Here is a 16,879-nt window from a genome sequence, read left to right as displayed (position 1 = left end):
AACGTGATTCCCTGCTCCGCCTGTATTTTACTGGATGCACTAATTCACCAGCATGCTCAGTCCTAATCACACCACATCCTCCCTCTCCACTGAATGGGGGGAACCAACCAAGGACACCTAACTTCTAACCCTGTAATTAAATGAACAAGTTTCATTCAGCCCTAGACCAGATCACCAATAGATGAAACCCCTTCAAGCTCCTTAAGCTCTTGATTCAGAGATGAGTTCTGAAAGAAGCCGCTATTCCAGGGCCACAAGGAAGGAAGGTAAACAGTAGACACATTATGTGGATGGGAAATGGTCTAAGAAGACAGGTCAGATTGCTCATCACATCATTTCAGGCTGCTAAAAATATTCAGCCTCCGATTTGACAACAGCCTGTTAGGGTGGGGATCCCCAACCCCCTAACCAGTCTGCAGCCTGTTAAGAACTGAGCTGCACAGCAGGAGGTGAGCGGCTGGCAAGCGAGCTCAGCTTCATCTGCCATTCCCCATCACTCTCATTACTGCCTGAACCATGGGAGGTGGAGGGCGGCTGTGTTAGGGAACTATTGATAGAAACCACCCACCTTGGCCAGGCCCACTTGCCTGAAGTGTCTAACAGCAGGAGATCCTGGTAAGGAACAGGGTGCTGCCACTGAAAGTAACTGGGAGAACTGAGGAGAGGCCAAGAGGAGGAGGAGAACATCAACTTTCCAGACTCCTTCTCACTGTCCGTCTTGGCTGAGAGATGCACGTGCCACCAGGAAGGACTCTGAGTGAGACTACGGGCCAAGCAAGACGATCGGCCAGACGCAACCCAGAAATTAACTCCATTATCATAAAGCCCGAGACTGTGAGCCACGTGGCAGAGCAGTTCTCCTGGGCTCCCTTACCCTGCTGCTCTTCGCCCAAGTGCCCCTTCTCAATGAAGTCTCTTGCTTTGTCAGCACATGTGTCTCCTTGGACAATTCATTTCGGAAAGTTAGACAAGAGCCCATACTTGGGCCCTGGAAGGGGTTCCCCTTCCTGCAACAAACTGGTATGGTCAAAACTACTGGAGAAGCCAGCTCAAAGTTCATACATGAATTTGACCCAAACATGCAAATTTCTCTTTAATACCTGAAGAGTTTTCTAAGAAGAACTAAAATTCTTTGAAAGGAAAAAGAAGATGCTGGATCAAGGCTTCATTTCAGTGTAAAGGGAATATTCTATGAGTTCCTTAGTTACTGCTAATGTAAGAAGGATTCACAACAGGTACTGGGGCAGCTGGCCTAGAAAATATTTATGGTCCATTGAGAGTTGTAAGCAAGGACTGTTTCTTTTTGAGGGGGGTGAAAAAAGGCAACAATTTCCTTTTAAATATTTTAGTGTGCTACCATGACATGAATACATTATAAGGCATGCAAAAGTATTTAAGAGGTTCAGCGTGCAAAACCAACTCAGAAAGGATGGCCTTGGAAAGTGTAGAAGCTTGGCTAGAGTGTGTTAATGACTTCTTCGTGTTAAACAAAAAGGCAAACAAACAAACAAACAAAAAAACTATAATAAAGTTCCTAAATGGGTGCTAGGGGCTTATATACTAAAAGCAGAGAAAATGTCTAATTCTGGAAAATGCCAATTGCTCACATTTTAAATCTTGCATACTTGATTAGCAGTCATGTGTCAAGACCTCTGGGGTTGAGTGCAAAGCTAGGATGTGAGGCGTATGTGTGTGTGTATGTATGTGCAAATGTCTCTAAAGTTGAAAACAGTTCTGGAAATTGTTCGAAGTTTAGCACTGGAAGGTAGAGCCTCTAGGAAAAACACTTATTTCATTATCCTCGAGTTTTCCATGAAAGGGAAGTTAATATTTGCCTCAGACCAAAGGCTTTGTAGTCAAACAAATTTTAGTATAAACAAGTTTGCCACAAGCTGGCTAAAAGGTAAGGCAAACACCCTCTGTGAGACTTAGCTTCCGTATAATGGTATTAATGATACTTATCCAGTAAGGTTTATAAAGATTAAAGTAATATATGCATAGTACCCAGCATAGATTCCAATCCACTGTGGACTCTCATTAAATAACAATACTAATTCTATTATTATTTTTCATTAGTCTTCTCCCTAGGAACAAAGATGAAGAACTAGAATCATTTATTACTGTTAATCTGTTGTCTATCCATTAGCCCAAATCTATTAGATTTTTTCCTCCCCATTTCAATATGAGGAACATGAAAGACATTGAGATTTAAATAGCAATTCACTATTAAAGAACTTGTAACAAATTACTGTATTGATCCAATGCATAGAATCTAGACCTATGCATGTGTAGGAGCCTTTTCGAGATTTTTCATTAGAAAGAAAATTAGGCATCTTTCAACTTGCTCTTTTAAGTTGGGGGTGGGGTCATAAAAATCTCTATAAAGCACTGCTTGCCACAAATCTAAAGCAAGTTGAAAGACAGAATGAAACCCTAAGTCAGAATTTCTTCTTCTTGGAAAGGAGTCCTTCACTGTGTTTGAATGTCTGGAGAGTGTGGGCTGCATACTTGGGGCAGCTTAAAAATTTAATGTACTCACAGATTACTGAGCTGCTGTGTCTGTGAAGGCTTCTCACCCACAGGCATGCGTGATAAAAGTCATAAGCAATGACACTGAACCTGTATGATCTCCCCTTAATGGGTTCTTTGGATTTCAAAAATCTCTGGGGTCTCCAGCGAAGGTGGTATCTGTCCCATGAGACTCCTCATCACTCCCACCAGCTTCTTAGAATGCTTCCGACATGCCCTCAGGGTGATGATGATGATAACATCAATAATTACAACCATTATCAAAGCTAATATTTACTGAGCATTAACTGTCCACCAGGCATTGTTTTAGGGCTTTACATGTAATAACACTTAATTATCACAGCAGCCTCATCACACTCCCCATCTTACAGATGAGGGAATTGAGATACAGGAAAAGTTGGGCAACTTGTACAAGAACACAGAGTTGAGAATGAACCCCAGGAGATCTGGAGTCAGAGCCCCAGTCTCAACCCCTAGATGATGATACTGACTCAAAAAGCCATTCAATGTGTTTCTTTTCAAAAGTGGAACAGGAAAGTTCAGCCATCTGAATAATGTTTAATTGGGCCACCCTTAGAAAAGTGATGACCTTCAGAAACAGTGGTTAAATGGTCCTCCAAAATTCATGGATTGTTCTTGGAGCATCCCTTATGATATTATTAGCAGAAAGATAAAAAAATAATAATAAATAAACTTTGTGTAGCAGGATCCATTTGGTTATCTTTGAGGTCCTTTCAACCTTTAAAACTTCAACAAAGTCTTGATCAAGGATGATAGAACCTAACCCAATTATTACATGACATAATTCTTATGTTATCATTTTCAAGACCAGGGAAAAGAAATGACTGTCCTCTGGATGTGGAGGATAAGGGTGAACAAATTGAGAGGTTTTATATCAAACCACACCTTATGAAAACTAATGAGGCTAACTGGATTGAATAAATTGTGGAACTGCACCACCCAGTCTGGGAGACACTAACCACATGGAGCTAGTCTGAGTTGAGCTGTGCTGGAAAAGCTAAAAACACTGGATTTCAAGAACTTAAACAAAAAAGAGGTGCAACTATCTCACTAACAATGGCTTATATTAGTTACATATTGAATGATAATATTTGTGCTATACTGGATTAAAAATTGTATCATTACAGTTAATTTCACCTATTTCTTTTCTCTTGTTTTAATGTGAGAGCTGGACCATAAAGAAGGCCGAGAGCCAAAGAACTGATGCTTCTGAACTGTGGTGCTGGAGTAGACTCTTGAGAGTCCCTTGGACAGCAAGGAGATCAAAACAGTCAATCCTGAAGGAAATCAACCCTGAATATTCACTAGAAGGACTGATGCTGAAGCTGAAGCTCCAATGCTTTGGCCACCTGGTGCAAAGAGCCAACTCACTGGAAAAGACCCTGATGCTGGAAAAGATTGAGGGCAGGAGAAGAGGGTGGCAGAGGATGAGATGGTTGGATGGCATCACCGACTCAATGGACATGAAATTGAGCAAACCCGTGAGTTAGTGAAGGACAGAGAGGCCTGGCTGGCTGTAGTCCATGGAGTCACATAGAGTTAAACACAACTTAGCAACTGAACAACAGCAAATGTGGCTACTAATCATTTTTAATTGTGTACGTAACTCATAGTCTATCTATACGGGGCAGTCTTGCTTTAGAATGCAACGTGCAAATTTCAGACTGGGGGCACTGAAGATAGATGTAACCCGATAGTAACAAAAGCACACATTGTGGTCACCCAAGCTGCAATTACAAATGCCAGGCTATGTTTCCAGGGTTCTATGTGCCATTCTCTGAAGCTGGCAACTCAGAGGCCTATTGTTCATCTCTGCTTGTGTACAAGACACGATAGTTTTAAAGACTGAGCCCTGCTCCAAGCTAAGGGGTAATGGGATTTATTTACAAAGGTTATTTGAATAAGTTCATCTTTCTTCGTTTAATGAATGACAGATGAGAACTGAAAAACAGCAAAGGCCTTTTCAAATGCTTTGGGGCTTTAAAATGGTGCTATTATCTTCCTTTCCACCCTAATTCTTGCTTATTTTGCTTTTCTTCTTTAAAAGAGAGATCAAGCGAAATATTTAGGGGCTTTCCTCTTTGAGGCCGTTGTAATTTATATTGATAGAAATGTGTCAGCGTTTAATCCATATCTTTCTTCTTCTTGCTGTATTTATCCATTTCTGCTCAGCACTTATTCCTCCTATAATTTTTTTCCTATCCCCAGAGAGTGTTCTCAACTCTCCAAGTAAAATGGATTTGAAAAAATTTCTTATGGGTGACGTTTATTTAAAAAAAATATTAAAAAAAAAAACTTCTTTATTAAAAATATGTATTTATATATTTATTTGGCTGTCTCACATCTTGGTTGTGGCATGTGGCAACCAGTTCCCTGATCAGGGACTGAAACCAGATTCCCTGCATTGGGAGTAAGGAACCCCAGTGTTGGTTCAGCCCTTGAACCAACAGGGAGTCCCCTTATGGGAGATCTTGATAGTTGGCTTTAGTGGGCCACGAGCTCCAAAGTTATCAAAACTTTTTCAGACACTCCTCGTAAGAGATTGTTCATTGATAGCTATGCTAAGAACTATGGTTACAAACCTAATTAAGACTACAAAAAACACAAAGATGTCTCAGTCTTCAAGTCTTGATATTAATTGAGGTTTGACACAATTAACAGTAACTAAGAACAGAATTGTGAGAAAAAGACAGACAGAAAGATACCCTGGCAACAAGACTTCTTACAGCAGATATCGTCCACCTTAACTAGCAAGTACCTTATATGTTTCTGCTGGAATGTGTCTGTTTGTAGAGAGCATTCCCAGTGGAGGGCACACACAAAGCCTTATTTAGGAAATAAGGAGGGAGGGTGCCTAGGACAGTTTGACGCAGTGGTTTTACTTGGTACTAGGGAAAGACTAACATTTAACTCATTTTCTCTTGCTTATTTCTCACTAACATGTAGCTGAGCATATTCAACTGAGAGAGAAGAGCAGCTTTGGGAAAACCCCAGGGTAGCAGTCCTTTGGAAACTGACTCTAGGAAAAACCATAGAGGTGGCATCGTTTGCCTTTCAGCTCATCCTGCAGACCCTTGTCCTCTCATCGTCAGCTACTCTTCTGCCTTCTTCCTTCTTTTTCTCCTCTGAAGTGACCAGTGATGCCATGATTTGCTCTGGAGGCCCCCAGCCCACCATCATACCCTTCCATGCTTCTCAACATTCCACATGTGTAGACTCCACCAAATGTGAATAATCTGAATTACATCCTCCCTGAATTCTTACCTCTACTAGGAAAAATAGGTGGAAATAATTTTTAACCAGATAAAGTCTACTCTGCTAACTGTGTTTCTCTAATCCAAAGGACATATAGATTGAACTCAGTAATAATCTGATACAGGTAAGCGTAAGCCAGATGTCTACCAAGATCTTTTATCATTAAAATAGCTTTCGAAAGACCCCTCGGAGATCCACTCAGTGAGAATTTGAGATCATTCAATTACCACTATTATGTATTTATTTGCTGGTTATGTCATACCCAGCTTCTTTGAGTTAAAAGTTCTCATGAGCTGAAGAGGAAGCAAAGGCGTATCCTTAACAAGTGGTGCTGGGAAAACTGGTCAACGACTTGTAAAAAAATGAAACTAGAACACTTTCTAACACCATACACAAAAATAAACTCAAAATGGATTAAAGATCTAAACATAAGGCCAGAAACTATAAAACTCCTAGAGGAAAACAGGCAAAACACTCTCTGACATACATCACAGAAGGTCCTCTATGACCCACCTTCCAGAATATTGGAAATAAAAGCAAAAATAAACAAATGGGACCTAATTAAAATTAAAAGCTTTTGCACAACAAAGGAAACTATAAGCAAGGTGAAAAGACAGCCTTCAGAATGGGAGAAAATAATAGCAAATGAAGCAACTGACAAAGAATTAATCTCAAAAATATACAAGCAACTCCTGCAGCTCAATTCCAGAAAAATAGATGACCCAATCAAAAAATGGGCCAAAGAACTAAACAGACATTTCTCCACAGAAGACATACAGATGGCTAACAAACACATGAAAAGATGCTCAACATCACTCATTATTCAGTTCAGTTCAGTCGCTCAGTTGTGTCCGACTCTTTGTGACCCCATGAATCGCAGCACGCCAGGCCTCCCTGTCCATCACCAACTCCTGGAGTTTACTCAAACTCATGTCCATCGAGTCGGTGATGCCATCCAGCCATCTCATCCTCTGTCATCCCCTTCTCCTCCTGCCCCCAATCCTTCCCAGCATTAGGGTCTTTTCCAATGAGTCAACTCTTCACATGAGGTGGCCGAAGTACTGGAGTTTCAGCTTTAGCATCAGTCCTTCCAATGAACACCCAGGACTGATCTCCTTTAGAATGGACTGGTTGGATCTCTTTGCTGTCCCAGGGACTCTCAGGAATCTTCTCCAACACCACAGTTCAAAAGCATCAATTCTTTGGTGTTCAGCTTTCTTCACAGTCCAATTCTCACATCCATACATGACCACTGGAAAAACCATAGCCTTGACTAGATGGACCTTTGTTGGCAAAGTAATGTCTCTGCTTTTCAGTATGCTATCTAGGTTGGTCATAACTTTTCTTCCAAGGAGTAAGCATCTTTTAATTTCATGACTGCAGTCACCATCTGCAGTGATTTTGGAGCCCAGAAAAATAAAGTCTGACACTGTTTCCACTGTTTCCCCATCTATTTCCCATGAAGTGATGGGACCAGATGCCATGATTTTTGTTTTCTGAATGTTGAGCTTTAGGCCAACTTTTTCACTCTCCTCTTCACTTTAATCAAGAGGCTCTTTAGTTCCTCTTTACTTTCTGCCATAAGGGTGGTGTCATCTGCATATCTGAGGTTATTGATATTTCTCCCATTGATCTTGATTCCAGCTTGTGCTTCTTCCAGCCCAGCGTTTCTCATGCTGTACTCTGCATATAAGTTAAATAAACAGGGTGACAATATACAGCCTTGACGTACTCCTTTTCCTATTGGGAACCAGTCTGTTGTTCCATGTCCAGTTCTAACTGTTGCTTCCTGACAAGAGGCAGGTCAAATGGTCTGGTATTCCCATCTCTTTCAGAATTTTCCACAGTTTATTGTGATCCACACAGTCAAAGGCTTTGGCATAGTCAATAAAGCAGAAACAGATGTTTTTCTGGAACTCTCTTGCTTTTTCCATGATCCAGCGAATGTTGGCAATTTGATCTCTGGTTCCTCTGCCTTTTCCAAAACCAGCTTGAACATCTGGAAATTCATGGTTCACATATTGCTGAAGCCTGGCTTGGAGAATTTTGAGCATTATTTTACTAGCATGTGAGATGAGTGCAATTGTGTGGTAGTTTGAGCATTCTTTAGCATTGCCTTTCTTTGGGACTGGCACTCATTACTAGAGAAATGCAAATCAAAACCACAATGAGGTACCATTTCACGCCAGTCAGAATGGCTGCTATCCAGAAGTTTACAAGTAATAAACGCTGGAGAGGGTGTGGAGAAAAGGGAACCATTTTACACTGTTGGTGGGAATGCAAACTAGTACAGCCACTATGGAGAACAGTGTGGAGATTCCTTAAAAAACTGGAAATAGAACTGCCATATGACTCAGCAATCCCACTGCTGGGCATACACACAGAGGAAATCAGAATTGAAAGAGACATATGTACCTCAATGTTAATCACAGCACTGTTTATAATAGCCAGGACACGGAAGGAACCTAGATGTCCATCAGCAGACGAATGGATAAGAGAGCTGTGGTACATATACACAATGGAGTATTACTCAGCCATTAAAAAGAATATATGTGAATCAGTTCTAATGAGATGGATGAAACTGGAGCCTATTATACAGAGTGAAGTAAGCCAGAGAGAAAAACACCAATACAGTATACTAACGCATATATATGGAATTTAGAAAGATGGTAATGATAACCCTGTCTGCAAGACAGCAAAAGAGACACAGATGTATATAGAACAGTCTTTTGGACTCTGTGGGAGAGGGGAAGGGTGGGATGATTTGGGAGAATGGCATTGAAACATGTATATTATCATATGTGAAACGAATAGCCAGTCCAGGTTCGATGCATGATACAGGGTGCTCGGGGCTGGTGCACTCAGATGACCCAGAGGGATGGGATTGGGAGGGAGGTGGGAGAGGGTTTCAGGATGGGGAACATATGTATACCCATGGCGGATTCATGTCAATGTATGACAGAACCAATACAATATTGTAAAGTAATTAGCCTCCAAAAAAATAAATTAATTAAAAAAAAAAAACCAACAGGTAGCAAAGTTTTCAAGCCGAAATTCTCCAACACCGCAAAACGCATGATGAGGACATCATTGAACCCAGAGGAAAAAAGCTAATTAACTGTCTCAATGAAACATTTCTTCCCTTTTGGAGAGTCAACTGGGGACCCATGGACTTTGAGCCCATTGTCAAATGGTGTGTGAAAGAGATCCAAGTTCAACAATAAATATTATCAGCAATATAATAGTTTTCTGCAGCTCTCAGGGCCAAATGACCTGCATTTTAGCAAATTGATTTTGTTCATGCATTGTGTTTAGCCAAGCAATTGTTTCCCATGATATGCTTGAACCTACAGTTGCTCTGTCTATGAAATTCATGGTTGAGTTTTTCCAATTGCTGATTGCTAGTCACATTGGCTTTAATAATAGTCACTTGCTTAGTCAGTAATGGGTTTTATACACAGTGCACAATCACAACCATTCAATGTCACCCATAAACATTTAATGAATTGTCCAATACAGTTATGAGAGTTGCTTATTTGGGACACAGCTAGGGCAAGCCTTACTGGGTTAATGAGATGATGTAGCATGGCATTAAGCAAGGGGTGTTTCCATTCCCCACAGTAGCTTTACATGATCTCTTATCCAAGGACACATTTATGTCATTATCATAATCTTCATCAACTTGTCAAGATAATGGAGGGTCCACTGACTTCAGAGAAAGTCTCATGTATTTCATGGAAATTTAAATAACTAGAAAGGGTCTAGGAGCACCATATAAATAAGATCTGCATGGAGAACTGCAAAGACAGGGCTTTACGAGAGGTCTGGCCTTGGAAAGGATGGAGCTTGAACTGTTTTGAGGCAGACAAGACAGACTAATCTTCTGAAATAAGGAGTATAAATTACTGAGCAAAATTCATAAGGGAAAACTCAGGACAGAGAGCTGGAGGAAGAGCAGATGAAGATAAACTCAGAAACGATAATCAAGGTTGGAAAGAAAGGAGGAGAAACTTTAGTGCTTTTTGTCAGCAAATCCCACATATGTGTTTGTTACAGACAAGCAAGTTTGGGTTTGAGAGGGGGTTTCTTATCAGCTTTGACATTGCTTAGCAATCAGACAAGTTTATAATGACTTCACCAAGCCCTTCTGATGTGCCGCAATCTGTAGCCCTGTGTACACTGATTTCTGGTCTACAGACTTCATTCCATCAATGCTCCATTACATTAACCTCAGATGGCTGATAATGCCATGTCAGAATCTCAACTAATGTAGCTATGAATTCATAAATCGACCTTCTGAAAAGCAAGATGTTCTCTTCTTTTAAATTATGTAAGGACTAGTAGGGAATTTCAAGTTTCTCTATTTCAACGCCCTGTTCTTTCAGGTATTCACTCATTTAACAAGTATTTATTTACCTGTTGGGTATCAGATTAGGTCCCTGTTCTCATGGCTTGATAGCACAGTTGGGGAAGTGGGCAGTGAATAACACACTAAGTTATTTTGAGTGTGATGTTATGAAGAAATAAGCATGGAAATACAATAGTCTTACCACAGAGGGGAGAGGGGATTAGCTATCTTAGATGAGGTGCAGGAGGATCAGTAAAAAGGACTCTTGGAGGAAGTTATATTTGTACTTGGATTTGGTAGAAGATATGGGAGCCGCATGAAGGAGAAGAGAAAACGGAAGAAGTCACAGGTGAGGAAAACAATCTATACAAAGAACAAGAATTTGACAAAAGCAAGTGGTGAGAGAGAATGAGACTGAGAGGAACTGGGGACGTGGGCAGACCCTCTGTTGACGTGAAAGGACTCGCCCAGAGCATTGTAAACAAGGGAGCAAGGAGGTGAAGCAGGTGTTACAGGTAAGTGGCATGCAGACTGGATGGAGGATACTGGGGACTAGTGACATTTGAAGCGTGAGCCATGACATAGAGATTGCAAACTCAAATGCCTTCAAGGGCCAAGCAGGTGAAAACAAGTGGGGCGAGTCAGGTAAGAGGCCAACAGTGGCTGTGACCCAGAGAGTGAGTGACATGCCTAATAGCATCCGGGCTCATTAAAAATGTGTTGCAGGCAAAATAGAGCCTGTCATTAGAAAACTCTTCACAAGCAAAATAAAACACACATGAGGAGGCAAACAAAGCCTGTGGAACATCAAAGGCAATGCAGAGCCAGAGGAAAACCAGGAAGGAGGCTGGGAAGAAGATTAATCATTCAAGTAATCGCATGCAAGTCAAGGAAGAGTTATTGCTTATATTTCCATGAACTGAACAAGAAAGACTATTTTTTATTAGGAAGCAACCCAAATGCTGGAATACTAACAACAAAAACCCTAACCCTAACTTTATTTGTTACAGAACTTATGTAACCTAAAGATGGAATAGCCAGATAGGTAAAAACAGGAGTCACAGAACCATGTGGCCCATCAAGAACTGGATTGACAAGTCCTCCGGAAGAAACACAGCCATCCTCTCCATGCTTGCATAGGTCCAGTGATGGGAAGCTCACCCCCTCGCAAGGCACTCTAAGCGTTTAGAAGTTTCTATCAATTTGACCTGCTCTTCTGTGGAACTGGTGACTGCCTTCTGGACGCCTAAGAGTTCCAGATCTGCTCTCTGGAACCATTTAAAACAGCTTCAATACCTTTCCTACCTGCCAGCCCTTCAGGTATTTAGAAATGGTAACCTGTCACTGCCTTCCCTCTACGAACCACACATGTTCTTCAGACAACACATCTTCACCTTCAGTGACTCCCCAGGTAACTGTTTCCGGGCTCTGTCATCCCCATCACCTTTCTGTGAACCTTCTCCGATTTGTCACCATCCTTCTGCAAATAGCGCCTGGGGAGAACACAGCATTCCTAGCCCATTTGTAATGCAGAGCTTCTGCAGGCATCAGCTTCTATTTCTGCAGCAGTGGGGATACAATTACGCCTTACGGAGCTCTGTCTCCTGCTGTCCCCACTCCACTCCCGGCCCTCCCAGGCAGCCTGTTTGCTGTGTTTCATGGAGAGATGCATAATCTGGAGCCAGTGCTCCCACCAGGATAAAGAATGCTGCCCCTCATCGCTCCATCACTCCTGATTAAGATCACTCGGTCTAATGTCCGTTACATCTTGTACCAATAACGCCTGTGTAATGCCTCATGTTTCTCATGCTGCTTTCTAGACATTATCTTATTATGTGCTCAAACTGGAGATGTATTTTGCACAAAGAGGAAGATGAATCTCAGAATGAGTGATTTAAAACAGAGGGAAACTTGGATATCTGACCCTTGAAAAAAGTGCTCAGTGGGGGCATCCAATAACCTGGCTTCAAATCCAGGTTCTCCATTGACCCACTGTGGCTGTTTTTGTTTTTTTGAAAAACAAAACAAAACTAATAGCATTAATAAGAAGAGAAACAGTTACTTACTAATAAATGCTTAGTATGCACCAGTCTCTGCAGTAAGCTTTTCATGCAGTCCTCAACCTTTTCAGCATCAGGGATCAATTTCATGGAAGGCCATTTTTCCACAGACCATGGGTAGAGGGGATGGTTTCCGGATGATTCAAGCATGTTCCATTTGTCGTGCACTTTATTTCTAATCTAATGTTGCTTCTGATCTGACAGGAGGTACAGGTTTACAGTCTGGAGGCTGAGGACCCCCGCAGTCATGTCATATATTACATGCAACAACATTTTGAAGAGTATGTTTTATATATATCTGCATTTTAAAGGCAAGGGGATTAAGTGACTTGTCCAATGTCACACAAGCAGTAGGTGGCACTGGAATTGGAACCTAACTCTGGCTGTCTCCAAAGTTCAATCTCTTCAAGTTTCTTAGCAGTTTCCCTTACTGGGTACTTATAACTCACCAAGTAATGGGAGGAAAAAAAAAAAAAAAAAAAACTCTTTTAGCAATTACCTCTCCTGAGAAGCTTCTCCTAATAGGTAGGAGGTAGGGACACGTGTTGTGGGGCTGGAGACCCTGGGAGAGGGTGCGCACGAGAGCAAAAGCGTGAGAGGGGAGAGAAAGGCCACGTGCCGACCTTGACCTTGGGCTCCGTGTCTCCACCAGGGCTGAAAGGTAGCCCTGCAGCTTTTGTCACAAGCACATTTGGAATACAAACAAGATTTCAAGGTGACAGTTCAGTCTAAGAAAACAGTGTTTTCAAGTACTTTTAATACCACTTTAGCAGTATTCACTTGTATATAAATCATGTGCTAATGTATTCATTAAAATAGCCTGTACTTGGCAACATTTTATTAACCTCAGTTTATGCTAATAAGATCAGTACTTGGATTTTTTCAAAATGCATCTCTTTTATAATTACTCCATAATTCTAATTTTCTTCCAACTCAAACTAAGCCCTTACTAACCCCCAAAATACATTCCACATCCAATGAAAATGAGTTCAGTTTAAAATACTATAGGACATAGCGTTGAGAAAGTATACATTTGGGAGGAAAGCACATTCCCAAGCCTAGCCATGCATCAGAATCTCCTGGGGACTTTCTTATGCACACACAATTACTGACTCTTACGTGGCTCTGTAATATACTGGTTCAGTATTTCTGGGAATAGGACCTCTTGAGAACTGAGATTTGCAGCAATTGGTCTACAGAGCAGCACTTAGGAACCAGTGATTAGACTGTGTCTACCCTACACAGGTGGACTGCAGCCCTTAGGAAACACAGGATACCTAAGACAGTGAGAGATGCCCCAGACATGCTCACTTGTCACCTCAGAGAATTCAGTGACTCCCAGATAAATGATTTATAAGTCCCATTACTAATTGTTGACCTCTTGATCTTAATTTTCAGGGTTTGGGTAGCCATTTTAATAGTTACTACAAAGAAACCTTATAAATACAAATATATTTTTAAAAGATGCATAAAAATCCCTATAAATTAAAAAAAAAAAAGTTTCTGACTGCTGGAAACCAGATGGGAATCATCACAGAGGTCGAGTACCATGACAAACAATTAAAATTATAAAATGTATTTGAAACATCATTCTCAAAGGGATAGAACAGGAGTGTCAAATAAATGGCTCCTCTCTCATATTTGATACCCATGGCAGACGCATCCAGAACAGCCTCAGAACCCTTCCCAACTAAGCACCCCAGGCCCCCACTACCATCTGATCAGCTCTTACATGTGGGGAACATATGTGCCCTTTCCTAGCTAGAAGAAATAGTCACACTGAAATCATTTTTTTTCTTCACACCAACACATCTATTACAAGACTGCACAGTTCACGTAGCAGAGACAGACATGCCCAGGTTCTCATGCAGGTGCGGTCCTAGGAGCAGATCTCCTGGCTCTTGCTGTTCATCTCTACACTGGGGCCACACTTATATCTTTGAAGCGAAGTAATAAGTTAACTGCTCAGTGCTTATGACACAGGGGTCACCCTCTTATTGTTGGGTGAAACACTGACTGAGGCCACCTGCCCTGGCCAGGAAGACACGTGAATGAGTCACTTGCATGGGTTACCTTACAGCAGGAGGTCCTGGTTAGGGACTCGGAACTAACAAACCACCATAAACCCGAAGAAATCAGGAAAGGTCCAAAGGAGAGAGGAGATGCCAGTCCATATGTCTTACCAACCTTCCAGAGTCCTCCTGGCTGGAATCCATCTTGGCTGAGCCATGCGTGGGCCACCCAGAAGGGTTAGGGTTAGAGTTAGGGTTAGGGGTTAGGGTTAGGGTGAGGGTTAGGGTGAGGGTGAGGGTAAGGGACTCGGAAGGGACTCGTGAGTCAGAATGATTGGCCAGAGACAACCCGGAAACTAATCCCATCACCATAAAAGCTGAGGCTGCGAGTCACGTGGCACAGCAGTCCTCCTGGGTTCCCTTACCCTCCTGCTCTCCAACTAGGCGCCTCTTCCCAGTAAAGTGTCTTGCTTTTTAGCCTGTGTGTTTCCTTGGACAATTCACTTCTGCTTGTGAGACAAGAGCACACTCTCAGGCCCTGGAAGGGGTCACCCTTCCTGCAACATTATCGTTCAAATCAACCTAGTTTCTGCTGGCCACAATTCAAAGTTCCACTCTGAATAAATGCTATTAGGAAAGACAAACTGGATTTCAAAGTGGTTTTAAAACTAAATGTAGTATTCAACTAAAAAAAAAGTCATACATCAATCTGCTTGGTTTCCATTGGTGGCACTCTAAATTACCTCCTATGGAACCTCTGGGCTGTATCTCCACACAAATGTTCAGTGCCCTGGTAAATGACAGGGCAGAAATCACAAGGACACCTGGCTTCTGCCAGATTTCATTTGAAAAAGAAAATCATTGTAATTCATTTGCCTTCAGTTTCTGCAGTGGCCATTCTTGGCTTCTTGGCCTCTACGGCCCCTTTCCAAGTCTTACTGGGTAGAATATCACTGAAGACCACACCTCCAGTGTTCCTGATTCATCAGATTGATTTCATTTTTCTGATGGCACCAGTGATCAAACAGTAAGATCAGAGAGAGCAGACCTACCGCATCATAGATGCTGTCATTCCTGTGAAAGTCTCCAGCCTTCCTTGGAAGAATGTGGACGTGAACATGCTGAAAAATAAAAGAAAGAATAAAATGTGATTATTTCCTCATATATTTCGAGACTTGACAGCGATGCTCTCGTGAAGTCCAATTACTCCACATGGGTTCCTGCTGGATTATTTTTCAGAGGAAGATGATTATCATCTCCAGTAATCATATCTGAAATCTGCAGAGAGGAGAGAGGCAAAAAAACAAGACAGGACAATGTGGTGGCATATACGAGAGTTTGAGTGAAATGCCAGTGTTTTAGGGGCTCTGTGGAATAATTCATAGTTGTCAGTCTTGGTTGTATTTAGCCAGTGCTTTGAAATGACAGCACGTCTTCAAAGGTGACCATGGTGACTCTGAAACTGAGAAATGAGAACTGGCTAACAGAGAACTGCATAAGCAAAGAGCAGATGAGCGAGAGTAGAAAGGACTATGAACCAAATTACAGAGCCAGGACTTCAAATAATAATCATATAATAGTAACGTAAATAGTTCTCACTTATTAGGTGTTGAATTACTGTAAGAAAGCACTGTGCTTGGCTTTTGTCTCATTTAATGATCTAAATAACCCCCTACAAAGTAGTTCTACTTTGATCTCCATTTTACAGATGAGAGCATCTATACTCAGAGAGGTCAAGGGCCCACCGGAAGTGGTAGGGTCAGCGCAGGAAGCCCACCAATCTGGCTCTTACTCCCACATTCTTCATCAGTACGTTAACACTGATTCTGTGAAGTTAATCTTTTAAACAGCCCATTTCTCTAGTATACTAAAGCACCCAGGTAATATACTTAGCAATGCTATTATGCAGAGATCATGAATCAAAGCACACTGCATATCTAATTCAATATATCCTTCAAGGCTAACTTGCCATTTGAAAGTTTTATTTTCCAAATAGCCTCTACTGTACTTCAACTGAAGTTAAACCTCATGCCTGCCCTTGAGCTATGTCCCCTCCTTTATTACAAACCAAGGGGAGGAATGCAAAAAGGAAAAGCCTAAATGTGGAGAAGCAGACAAAGAATCAGACCCAGTCTCTGATCATACCCACCCCTTCTTGATTACAGCGATCAGGCTCCAAGCCTCCCAACAGCCTCTGGAGACTGTGAGATTAAGCGTCCCTGTGGATTTGCTGCAGGAGGAGGAGAAAATGATACGCTATTAAAGCAGAGGCAGGGAGCAAGACCGTCCAAGGTGAATGAAGCAGAGAGGAGCTTCACAACAGCCTCTGAGCACACGGTCCCCAAAGAGTCACATGTTTTTCCCAGAATATTCTCCAGTTAATGAGAAAGCCATTTACGGATTCCTTAGCTCCTGGGACGAGCACATGCCTATGTCACAAAGACAAGGTGAGCAGTGGGAGACAGGGAGAAGAAACAACAGGGGGGAGCCTATCACTGACTATCCACGGAGCCAAACTCTTAGAAAGAACCAGTGCTGGATAAGGCCACACTGAAACTGACTGACGCACACGGGCTAGTTGACTTAACAGCAAGAATGGAAAAATGCCATAGTACATGGAAAGAGCCTACCCTTCATTCCATCTTTACTTCCTA

General features: G+C 41.8%; 1 protein-coding gene across 9 annotated transcripts in view; it reads right to left on the bottom strand.

The window, feature by feature from the left end:
• Positions 1 to 16,879, bottom strand: part of FHIT (fragile histidine triad diadenosine triphosphatase) — a 1,527,031-nt gene that overhangs the window by 197,360 nt on the left and 1,312,792 nt on the right. For all 9 annotated transcript variants that reach the window (XR_011563133.1, XR_011563134.1, XM_070777132.1 and 6 more), the window contains one exon: positions 15,278 to 15,346. Coding sequence is in view for 7 of the 9 variants with exons in the window: in XM_070777132.1 (XP_070633233.1) it covers positions 15,278 to 15,346 (69 nt within the window). In the remaining 2 variants the exon portion in view is untranslated. The remainder of the gene's footprint in view (positions 1 to 15,277; positions 15,347 to 16,879) is intronic.

This window comes from Bos indicus, chromosome 22 (genome assembly GCF_029378745.1).
Source record: "Bos indicus isolate NIAB-ARS_2022 breed Sahiwal x Tharparkar chromosome 22, NIAB-ARS_B.indTharparkar_mat_pri_1.0, whole genome shotgun sequence".
NCBI classification, from domain to species: Eukaryota; Metazoa; Chordata; class Mammalia; order Artiodactyla; family Bovidae; genus Bos; species Bos indicus.
Note: the sequence above shows the minus strand (reverse complement) of the source record. Positions and strands in the feature narration are given on the sequence as shown.